The sequence below is a fragment of the Bos indicus x Bos taurus genome, chromosome 4 (genome assembly GCF_003369695.1).
Source record: "Bos indicus x Bos taurus breed Angus x Brahman F1 hybrid chromosome 4, Bos_hybrid_MaternalHap_v2.0, whole genome shotgun sequence".
In the NCBI taxonomy this organism is placed as follows: Eukaryota; Metazoa; Chordata; class Mammalia; order Artiodactyla; family Bovidae; genus Bos; species Bos indicus x Bos taurus.
This window is the reverse complement of record NC_040079.1, coordinates 36,920,893-36,933,266: the sequence shown is the minus strand read 5'-3', so window position 1 is coordinate 36,933,266 and position 12,374 is coordinate 36,920,893. Positions and strand designations below refer to the sequence as shown.

General features: G+C 39.1%; 1 protein-coding gene across 1 annotated transcript; it reads right to left on the bottom strand.

Moving 5' to 3' along the window:
- Positions 1–5,089: 5,089 nt before the first annotated feature.
- LOC113891289 (endogenous retrovirus group K member 7 Gag polyprotein-like) lies at positions 5,090–6,741 on the bottom strand. Its single transcript, XM_027539158.1, has one exon. The coding sequence runs from the start codon at positions 6,636–6,638 to the stop codon at positions 5,154–5,156; it is 1,485 nt and encodes a 494-aa protein (XP_027394959.1). The 5' UTR covers positions 6,639–6,741; the 3' UTR covers positions 5,090–5,153.
- Positions 6,742–12,374: the final 5,633 nt, after the last annotated feature.

Below are 12,374 nucleotides of genomic sequence, written 5' to 3'. Positions count from 1 at the left end.
TTCAAGGAGCAAGTGTCTTTTAAATTCATGGCTGCAGTCACCATATGAAGTAATTTTGGAGACCAAGAAAAAGTCTGTCACTGTTTCCATTGTTTCTCCATCTATTTGCCATGAAGTGATGGGACCAGATGCCATGATCTTTGTTTTTTGAATGTTGAGTTTTAATCCAGCTTTTTCTCTCTCCTCTTTCACTTTCATCAAGAGGCTCTTTAGTTCTTCTTTGCTTTCTGTCATAAGGATGGTGTCATCTGCATATCTAAGGTTATTTATATTTCTCCTGGCAATCTTGATTGCAGCTTGTGCTTCATCCACTCCAGAATTTCACATGATGTAATCTGCATACAAGTTAAATAAACAGGGTGACAATATACAGCTTTGGCATACTCCTTTCCCAGGTTGGAACCAGTTTGTTGTTCCATGTCCGGTTCTAACTGTTGCTTCTTGACCTGCATACAGATTTCTCAGGAGGCAGGTAAGGTGGTCTGGCATTCCCATCTCTTTAGGAATTTTCCACAGTTTGTTGTGATCCACACAGTCAAAGGCTTTAGTGTAGTCAGTGAAACAGATGTTTTTCTGGAATGCTCTTGCTGTTTCTATGATCTAAATAGTTGGAATGGCCATCGTCAAAAATCTACAAACAATAAATACTGGATAGGGTATGAAGAAAAGGGAACCCTCCTATGCCTATTGGTTGGAATGCTAACTGGCACAGTCACTATGGAGAACATAGTGGAGGTTCCTTAAACAACTAAGAATAGAGGTACCATATTATCCAGCAATTCCATTTCTGAGCATATACCTGGAGAAAAGCATAATTAAAAAGGATACATGCACCCCAATATTCTTGTAGCACTATTTACAATGGCCAGGAGATGAAAGCAATCTAAATGTCCACTGATAGATGATTGACTAAAGAAGATGTGGTACATATATACAGTGGAATATTATTCAGCCATAAAAAGAAGGAAATAATACCTTTTGCAGCAACATGAATGGATATGGAGATTATCATACTGAGTGAAGTAAGTCAGATGAAGGCAAATATCATATGGTATCACTTATATGTGGAATCCAATAAAAGGGTACAAATGACCTTATCTATAAAGCAGAAATAGTTACAGATGTAGAAAATCACAAACATGGGGGTAAGCAGGTGGAGGGAGGAAGGGATAAATTGAAACATTGGGATTGACATACACTATTATATATAAAATTAATAACTAATAATGACCTACTGTATAGCACAGGGAATCTACTCAATACTCTGTAATGGTGTCTATGGGAAAAGAATCTTAAAAAAAGAGTGGATATATGAATATGCATAGCTGATTAACTTTGCTATACACCTGAAACTAACACTACATTGTAAATCAACTACACTCCAATAACATTTTTTTTTAGATTGCTAAAAGCACAATAAAAAATGGGTATGCTAGTACATAGTTCTCCTCATAGCTTATAATACACTTAAAAATATCAGTTAACTGACTGAAAGAAGACACCTATTTTTTCCAAAATTAATTCTGGGAATTTTGCTACTTCTTTGGGGAAAAATATGAAAATAACCTCTAGACTTCATAATGCAATATTCTGTTCCTTTGAATATATTATAGTTTATACATTGTATGAGAATACTCTTTTTCTCTCAAAATCATACTGGAAGTTTTAACTAAAGTCTAGTAAATTCTAATGCATATCAAATGTTAACTTTTCTAATTGTAGTTAATATTATTCAGATATATAGAAAAATTTCAAGCAAGTATTCAATATATGAATAATACATCAATTTATTTTCTAATAAAATTTACATTATGAACTTTGACTACTTTGTTATATCGTAGGCAGCAAATGTTTTCTTCCCTTAGGAGTTGAAACTTACTTGGGGGCTATTTTAAGCCTGAGGAACCACTGGTAGGTGAGATTAATCATTTCCTACTGCTTTCAGGTGTTCAGTATTCGGCTACTTATACTCCAGTTTAAAAAAAAGCCTAGCGGCCTCTTTGTTATTTGTTAGCTATAAACTCACAGATGTATTGAGAGCTGTCAACTTTATTCTTTCCTAAGAACCCCAGCCTATATTGTTCTAAATATATTTGTATTTTATGTTGTCATTCTTTCATGGTACCTGCTTGCACATAACCATTCATGGGAGGCCACAGAGAAAGTCACCTTCCAGCCTCACCATGAGTATTTGGGTCCTGGCCTTCAGCATAACAGGATAAAAGCCTAAACCCTGACAATGAGAGGTAGAAGCGATCTGAGGTTTTCCACTGAGAGACTGGGTTTGAATGCATGTCCTTCCATTTTTGAGCTCTGAAACCAAGATTAGGTCTCTAAAGCTAAGCCTCAATTTCATCTACAACAAGATCTGTTGTAAGAATTAAAGTTAAATAACATATACGTAAGCGATTCTATAACAGGAGCCTTATTTTTTGATGTTCATTAGAAAATAAAAATTTTTTAAATGAATTCAACTTATAAACTCAAGCTTTTTTTAGAGGAGTATTAACTATAAATTTATAGTAATATGTAGCTAGCAGTTGTCAATTACAGGAAATTTAAAAAGAAAGGCACAAAAAAGGTGGAAGAAAAAAAATTTTTTTCCCACTTTAGAAGTTAGTGCTCCGGGTAGAACATGTTCTGTATTGTCACCCTGCCTGATCCAAATATTGCTGTAAGATCTCTGAGTTGCGAAAAGCAGAAGCTGTCATGAAGAGGGCTTATTTTCCCAAGAGAAGGTGGAGACAGACTTCAGGAGAGATAAGCAGTGATGGAAGGGCTTTGGCATTCTGGGCAGTGTGTTGAGGGAGAGGGCCTATCAATACTTCAAGGATGTGAATGCATGACTTAAAAAGTTAAACTGAGACATCATCTCACAGCAATACACTATCATATCATAGTCAAATAGTGTCAGTTATTTAATCATTTTTGAGGGGTTATATGAATACATCTTATCTCTGGAAGGACAGCTTTTTGAATAGTGGTGTTTTATATTTTAATGTCTCATAGAGTCTCTAGTACTATAACATAAAATATGATTCTATAATAGGTAATACATAATGACTGAAATTAGCCTTTTCATCTGTAAAAATAAATTCTTAAACTATGCATCTAGATTACAAAATGGTTTTTATTTAACTCTGAAGTTCTATTTTATTTCAGGTTTTACTTTTATGTCCTTCAAGAATTTATTGTCACTAAAACTTTTATCGAGTTATTTGTTTTCTATAAATTCAATGCAGTATAATACAAAGATAGGGAGACCCCTAACTGTATTTTCTACTTGAGGTGGCTGGTATTTTTAAGATATATTTGTAGAGGGGGTGGTCCCAAGATGGTGGAGTAATAGGACAGGGAGACCACTTTCTCCCCCACAAATTCATCAAAAGGTCATTTGGATGCTAAGCAACTTCCACAAAACAACTTCTGAACACTGGCAGAGGACACTAAGCACCCAGTACTGTAGCCCATTCTCTTTGAAAGGAGGTAGGACAAAATATAAAAGACAAAAAGAGAGACAAAAGAATTAGGGATGGAGTCCCATCCTGGGAAGGGAGTCATGAAGGAGGAGAAGTTTCTAAACAGCAGGAAACCCTCTCACTGGTAGGTCTGTGGGGAGTTTTGGTATCTCAGAGGGCAACATAACCGGGGGTGGGGATGTGGGGGTGTGGTGTGGAAACCCACAGAATATGTGCCTAACTGCAACTCCTAGTGGAGAAGTAGCCCAGACACTCATGTCCACCACCAGGGGATGAACAGAGAGGCGAGAGAGAACTTTCCTGCAAAAGGTTCTAACCTAACGTGTAGCCTGGCCTGCTCACAGAACAAAGGATTGAAAGAAAACCAAAGGAGAGCTAGCTGGCTGCATACAGGGCCCTCCCCCGCACTGGAGGCAGAGAGGCATGCATGCGACAGCCAGAGATGGCAGGCAAGGGGCAATCTCAGCCCCAGAGACTGGCATCCTCCACCAAACTGTGAGCAGGCTCCCAGTTGCTAACCACATCTTCCTGGGATCCTGGATGGCTGACATCTGCCAGGAGGGTCGCAGCCTGAGATGAGATCCCTAGGGGAGACACAAGGCACACCTGAGACAGTGCTCTCGTGGCCTCCTGGGAAACTGAACAGCCAGGATTGGGGAGGTGATTAAGACACACGGTCCACCTGGGACCGTGCGCTTGCCAAGCACCTGGTTGCCTGAGCTGGGAAGGGCATAAAACGCACGCCCCACTTAGTCTGTGCCCCATGAGGAGTGCCCGAGAACATGAATGTGAGCATCTTAGAACTGGGAAGTGCACAAAATGCAGGGCCTGCTTTGGACAGTACCACTGCAGAGCAACCTGGAGTCTGAGCAGTGTAGATATAGAAAGCACATGCTGCTGTGAGCTGGGGCAAACCCAGTGTGGACCATACACTGTGAGCACTCCCCACACATGCCAGTGATATTTGTTTGCAGTGTTCCTTCTGCCCCACAACATAACTGAACAAGTGAGTCTTAAGTGACTACCTTTGCCCCCTTTTGTGAGGGCAGAAATTAGACACTAAAGAGACTTGCAAACAGAGGAAGCCAAAATTAACAAAGAAGAGGAAATGTTCTGGAAGTGACAAGTGCAACAGATTAAAACCCTGTAGTTAACATTAACTAAGCATTTGAAGGGGCTTATAGACCTTGAGAAGAAGTATAAGCTGGAACAAGGAACTATCTGAAACTAAATTGACCCCACACTGCCCACAACAGCTCCAGAGAAATTCCTAGATATATCTTCAGTATTATCATTTTAAATTTTTAAAAAGTTCTTTATTACTCCTTTAATTTTCATTTTTATAACCTATTATTACCTTGCAAAAAAAGACCCTATTTTTAAAGCAAATTTCACATATATACTTTTTATAATTTTTGTGATTGATTTTGTTTTGTATTTTTAATATTGTATTTTTGAGAGTCAAACCTCTACTCTAGATTTTTAATCTTTGCTTTTTGGTATTTTGTTATCAATTTTGTACCTTTAAGAATCTAATCTTCAGTATCCATGTTCACTTAGTGCCAGAGCCAGGGATTCGAAGCCGACCACTAGTTTTATCCCACTTTTGTTGTTGATACAGTACTTCTTTGACTGTCTTTCCTTGTAATGCCGCGGCCAAAGTTATGCCTTGAACTATGAAGGGCCGATATCAGCACAAATCCGTATATAGTCAGATAAGCCTCCCTTTTTCCTGTAAGGTCTCAGGGCAGCTTGACAAGCCGAATTGGCATTCTCATAAGCAAGCTGTTTAGTCAACACCATCCCCGCCTGCTCATCCCCTATCATTTTACCAATTGTCTCAAGCAGGCGGGCAACAAAATCCTGATATGGCTCATCTGGCCCCTGGCGAATTTTAGATAAATCTTCAGTCTTTTTATCAGAATTTGGAAGCTTTTTCCATGCTTGTAGAGCCGCAGCACTAATCTGAGGGTAGGCTCCAGGTAAATAATTAAGTTGACTATTAGTGTCTCGATATTCTCCCTCTCCCACCATCATTTCATAAGTGGTGTTCAGTCCCTGTCGCCGGTTGATATCGGCTGTGATCCCACATTGCTCAGCAAACTCAGATTTCCATAGTAAATAATCTCCTCCAGATAAACAAGCTCGAGCAACCTGTTTCCAATCATTAGGTGGCAGATTTTGATTTCCTAAAGCCTCTATAATTGCCTGAGTAAACGGCGCAGTCGGGCCATATTGTGCACAAGCCATTTTTAACTCTTTCAGTTGCTTAAAGGGCAGCGGCTCATAATACCTCTGCTGTTGATCATTTTCAAACACTGGATAGATTCCTGAAAACCCGGGAATATGTTCTCCTTCTTCATTAGCTCGCTTAATTGCTTGTTGAAGAGGAGATAATAATATCTCACTTTTAATTTTTATGTTTTCACCAGGCAAAGAAGCAGGGATAGATATAAGCTCTCGCGGTTCTACGAAAGGCGGAGGTGGATCGAGTCCAGCAAGAACCGAGGGAGGATATGCTGGAGGCACAGGCTGGCTGGAGTGGGAGTCTCCCTGTGCATCCTTTTTTACTGCTATGACAATCTTCTGAATTAAATTCTCCAGCTGTTCTTCAGAAAGCCCTGAATGCTTTAATTCCCCTTTTCCCGGGGGGGATTCCATGTTAACCATCATCTCCCAAGGCATATCCTCTCTATGGTTCTGAGCCGCTTGTTCATTTAACTCTTTCTGTTCATCAGAGCTTAACACATCATCATTCCCTCCAGCCTTATAAGCTGTTCCCTCAGGCACAGCATAAAGCGGCTCAGGTGATGGGGCAGAAGGCTCTGTAACTTCAGGTCCTGTGGAATCCCTGAGAGCCGTTTGAATTTTATGTCCCTCATGTTCAGGATCCAGGCAGTCTCTTATGAGAGTCCACAAAGAAAAAGCATCCACAGGAACACGATTGGGACCATGTAAGGAATAATATGTCTGCAATTGTTTTCCTACTTTTTTCCAAGTTTTCAGACTAACTGTTCCTTCCTCTGGAAACCAAGGACAAACCTCCTCAATAAAAAGTAAAAACTTTTCTAGCTGTAACTTATTTACATGAATTCCCCTACCTTTTAACATAGTTTTCAACATATGTACAAATAACTGGCGGCTATTGCCTTGTCCCATGATTTATTACTCTCGACAATCACCCTCCCTGCCCTTTACTTTTAATTACTTAGGAATTCCTCTTTACTTACCTCAATCTTGGCGGGCAGCGGCCGTCGTCGCACTCCGATTGTCGGGTCCCTGTTCGGGCGCCACCTGCCGGAGCCAGGGGGCAAAGTCGATCAGGTCCCGAGAACGTGCAGGGTGGGGCTAAGAAAGAAACTAAAGCAAGAGACTACAAAGATGGGGTCGAGAGGTTCAGACACGTCACCACGAAGGGACGCAGTCTGACACCAACTTTATTCAACATCTCATATTTATACAGAAAAGCGTGAGAAAGACAAGACAGTTGACATTTTTTCTTAGTTGGCCTATACATCTTACAGTCACAAGAAATCTTGAGAGCATAGAAATGGCTCCCTGTTATTATTTCTTACACCAGATAACATTTCTCTGTGCGTGAAAAGTTTGCACAGAACTCCAGGTGCCTGCAGTAAATAAGTGCCTAATCTCTGGGGTGGCGGGACAGAGAGCTATGTTTGCAAGCAAACCCTCAAGGACTGAGGCAGCTCCCAGAGCTGTGTCCTTCAGACAAAGGACCCCGTTCTCACGGGCAGCTCCCCGCAACTTAGGTGTGTGATTACTGGCTTGATTGCTATCTCCCCTTTTGACTCCCCCTCTTCTCCTTCTGGTAACCTCTATCTCCCTCCTCCCTCTTTTCTTCTCCATGTAACTCTGTGAACCTCTCTGGGTGTCCCACACTGTAGAGAATATTTTCACCATTAACCTAGATGTTTTATCATCTGTGCTGTATGGATGGAGAAGTCTTGAGGCTACTGTAAGGACAAGATTGAAAGCCAGAGGCAGGAAGCTTAAATCCAAAACTTGAGAACACTAGAGAACTCCTGATTCCCGGGAACATTAGTCGACAAGAACTCATCCAAAAGCCTCCATACCTACACGAAACTAAGCTCCATCCAAGAGCCAACAAGTTCCAGAGCAAGACATACCATGCTAATTCTCCAGTAATGCAGGAACACAGCCCTGAGCATTAAAATACAGGCTGCCCAAAGCCATAGAAAACTCATAGACACCTCAAAACTCACTACTGGACACTTCATTGCACTCCAGAGAGAAGACATCCAGCTCCACCCACCAGAACACAAATGCAAGCTCGCCTAACCAGGAAACCTTGACAAGCCACTAATACAACACCACCCACAGGAAGCAAGCTCCACAATAAAGAGGATTCACAAACTTCCAGCCTACAGAAAGGCCACCCCAAACACAGCAATCAAACAAAATGAAAAGGCAGAGAAATATTCAGCAGGTAAAGGAACATGATAAATGCCCATCAAACCAAACAAAAGAGGAGGATATAGGGGGTCTACCTGAAAAATAATTGAGAATAATGATAGTAAAGATGATCCAAAATCTTGAAAACAAAATGGAGTTACAGATAAATAAACTAGAGACAAGGATTGAGAAGATGCAAGAAATGTTTAACAAGGACCTAGAAGAAATAAAAAGGAGTCAATCAATCATGAATAATGCAATAAATGAGATCAAAAACACTCTGGAGGGAACCAACAGTACAATAACTGAGGCAGAAGATAGGATAAGTGAGGTGGGAGATAGAATGGTGGAAATGAAGCAGAGAGGGAAAAATAAACACGAATGAAAGGAAATGAGGACAACATCAGAGACCTTTGGGACAATGTTAAATGCCCCCAACATTCGGATCATAGGAGTCCCAGAAGAAGACAAAAGAAAGGGCATGAGAACATACTTGAGGAGATAATAGTTAAAAACTTCCCTATAATGGGGAAGAAAATAGCCACCTAAGTCCAAGAAACCCAGAGAATCCCAAACAGGATAAACCCAATGTGAAACTCCCCAAGACACATATTAATCAAATTAATGAAGATCAAACACAAATGACAAATATTAAAAACAGCAAGGGAAAAATAACAAATAACACACAAGGGGATTCCCATAAGGATAACAGCTGATCTTTCAATAGAAACTCTTTAGGCCAGAAGAGAATGGCAGGACATACTTAAAGTGATGAAAGAAAATAACCTACAACTCAGGTTACTATATCCAGCAAGGATCTCATTCAAATATGAAGGAGAAATCAAAAGCTTTATAGACAAGCAAAAGCTGAGAGAATTCAGCACCACCAAACCAGTTCTTCAACAAATGCTAAAGGATGTTCTCTAGACAGGAAACACAGGAAATGTTTATAAACTCAAACCCAAAACAACAAAGTAAATGGCAATGGGACCATACTTATTAATAATTACCTTAAATGTAAATAAGTTGAATGCCCCAACCAAAAGACATAGACTGGGTGAATGGATACAAAAACAAGACCCCTATATATGCTGTCTACAAGAGACCCACCTCAAACACAGCAATCAATGTTTAACCAGTGTGGACCATACACTGTGAGCACTCCCCACACACGCCAGTGATATTTGTTTGCAGTGTTCCTTCTGCCCCACAACATAACTGAACAAGTGAGTATAAATAAGTGACCACCTTTGCCCCCTTTTGTCGGGGCAGAAATTAGACACTGAAGAGACTTGCAAACAGAGGAAGCCAAAATTAACAAAGAAGAGGAAATGCAGACTGAAAGTGATGGGCTGGAAAAAGATATTTCATGCAAATGGAGACCAAAAGAAAGCAGGAGTAGCAATACTCATATCAGATAAAATAGACTTTGAAATAAAGGCTGTGAAAAGAGACAAGAAGGACACTACATAATGATCAAAGGATCAATTTAAGAAGAAGATATAACAATTTTAAATATATGCACCCAACATAGGAGTACCTCAATATATAAGGCAAATGCTAACAAGTATGAAAGGGGAAATTAACAGTAACACAATAATAGTGGGAGACTTTAATATCCCACTCACACCTATGGACAAATCAACCAAACAGAAAATTAGCAAGGAAACACAAACTTTAAATTATACAATGATCCAGTTAGACCTAATTGATATCTATAGGACATTTCACCCCCAAACAATGAATTTCACCTTTTTCTCAAGTGCACACAGAACATTCTCCAGGATATATCACATCCTGGGCCATAAATCTAACCTTGGTAAATTTAAAAAATTTGAAATCATTTCAAGCATCTTTTCTGATCACAATGTGGTAAGATTAGATGTCAACTACTGGAAAAAAAACTATTAAAAATAAAAACATATGGAGGCTAAACAACATGCTACTGAATAACCAACAAATCACAGAAGAAATAAAAAAGGTAATCAAACTATGCATAGAAACAAATGAAAATGAAAACATGACAACCCAAAGCCTATGGGATTCAGTAAAAGCAATGCTAAGGGGAAGGTTCATAGCAATACAAGCTTACCTCAAGAAACAAGAGAAAAATCAAATAAATAACTTTACACCTAAAGCAACTAGAAAAAGGAGAAATGAACCCCAGGGTTAGTAGAAGGAAAGAAATCATAAAAACTAGGGCACAAATACATGAAAAAGAAACAGAGGAGACTATAGCAAAAATCAACAAAACTAAAACGTGGTTCTTTGAGAAGATGAATAAAATAGACAAACCACTATCAAGACTCATCAAGAAAAAAATTAATGAAAATGGAGAAATCACAACAGATGACACAGAAATACAAAGGATCATAAGAGACTACTATCAGCAACTATATGACAATAAAATGGACAACGTGGAAGAAATGGATGAATTCTTAGAAATGTATAACCTTCCAAAAGTGAACTAGGAAGAAATGTAAAATCTTAACAGACCCATCACAAGCACAGAAATCAAACTGTAATCAAAAATTTCCAACAAACAAAAGCCCAGGACCAGATGGCTTCACAGGTGAATTCTACCAAAAATTTAGAGAAGAGCTAAAGCCTATCCTACTCAAACTCTTTCAGAAAATTGCAGAGGAAGGTAAACTACCAAACTCATTCTATGAGGCCACCATCACCTTAATACCAAAACCAAATACCTAATACCAAAAGATGCCACACACACAAAACAGAAAATTACAGGCCAATATCACTGATGTGGGGGGTGAACATAGATGCAAAAATCCTCAATGAAATTTTAGCAAACAGAATCCAACAACATATTAAAAAGACCATACATAATGACCAAGTGGGCTTTATCCCAGGAATGCAGGGATTCTTCAGTATCCACAAATCAATCAATGTGATACACCTCAAGAAACAAGGTTAACAAATTGCAAGATAACAAATTGAAAGACAAAACCAAAAAAAGATATGATTATCTCAATAGATGCAGAGAAAACCTTTGACAAAATTCAACATCCATTCATGATAAAAACCCTCCAGAAAGCAGCAATAGGAGGAACATACCTCAACAGAATCAAAGCCTTATATGATAAACCCACAGTAAACATTATCCTCAATGATGAAAATGGAAAGCATTTCCCCTAAAGTCAGGAACAAGACAAGGGTGCCCACTCTCACCTCTACTATTCAACATAGTTTTGAAGTAATCAGAGAAGACAAAGAAATAAAAGGAATGCAGATTGGAAAAGAAGAAGTAAAAGTTTCACTGTTTGCAGATGACATGATCCTCTACATAGAAAACCCTAAAGACTCCACCAGAAAATTACTAGAGCTAATCAATGAATATAGTAAAGTTACAAGATACAAAATTAATACACGGAAATCCCTTGCATTCCTATATACTAACAATGAGAAAACAAAGAGAAATTAAGGAAACAATTCCATTCACCATTGCAACGAAAAGAATAAAACACTTAGGAATAAATCTACCTAAAGAAACAAAAGACCTATATATCAGTTCAGTTCAGTCGCTCAGTCGTGTCCGACTCTTTGCGACCCCATGAACAGCACGCCAGGACAGCACGCCAGGCCTCCCTGTCCATCACCAACTCCCGGAGTTCACTCAAACTCATGTCCGTTGACTCAGTGATGCCATCCAGCCATCTCATCCTCTGTCGTCCCCTTCTCGTCCTGCCCACAATCCCTCCCAGCATCAGGGTCTTTTCCAATGAGTCAACTCTTCGCATGAGGTGGCCAAAGTATTGGAGTTTCAGCTTCAGCATCAATCCTTCCAAAGAACACCCAGGACTGATCTCCTTTAGGATGGACTGGTTGAATCTCCTTGGAGTTCAAGAGACTCTCAAGAGTCTTCTCCAACACCACAGTTCAAAAGCATCAATTCTTTGGTGCTCCACTTTCTTCACAGTCCAACTCTCACATCCATACCTATATATAGAAAACTATAAAACACTGATGAAAGAAATCAAAGATGACACAAATAGTTGGAGAAATATACCGTGTTCATGGATCAGAAGAATCAATATAGTGAAAATGAGTATATTACCCAAAGAAATATATAGATTCAATGCAATCCGTTTCAAGCTACTAATGATATTTTTCATAGAACTAGAACAAATAATTTCACAGTTTGTATAGAAATAAAAAAACCTCGAATAGCCAAAGCAATCTTGAGAAAGAAGAATGGAACTGGAGGAATCAACCTGCTTGACTTCAGACTATACTACAAAGCTACAGTCATCAAGACAGTATGGTACTGGCACAAAGACAGAAATATAGATCAATGAAACAAAATAGAAAGCCCAGAGATAACTACATGAACCTATAGACACCTTATCTTTGACAAAGGAAACAAGAATATACAATGGAGAAAAGATAATCTCTTTAACAAATGGTGCTGGGAAAACTGGTCAACCACGAGTAAAAGAATGA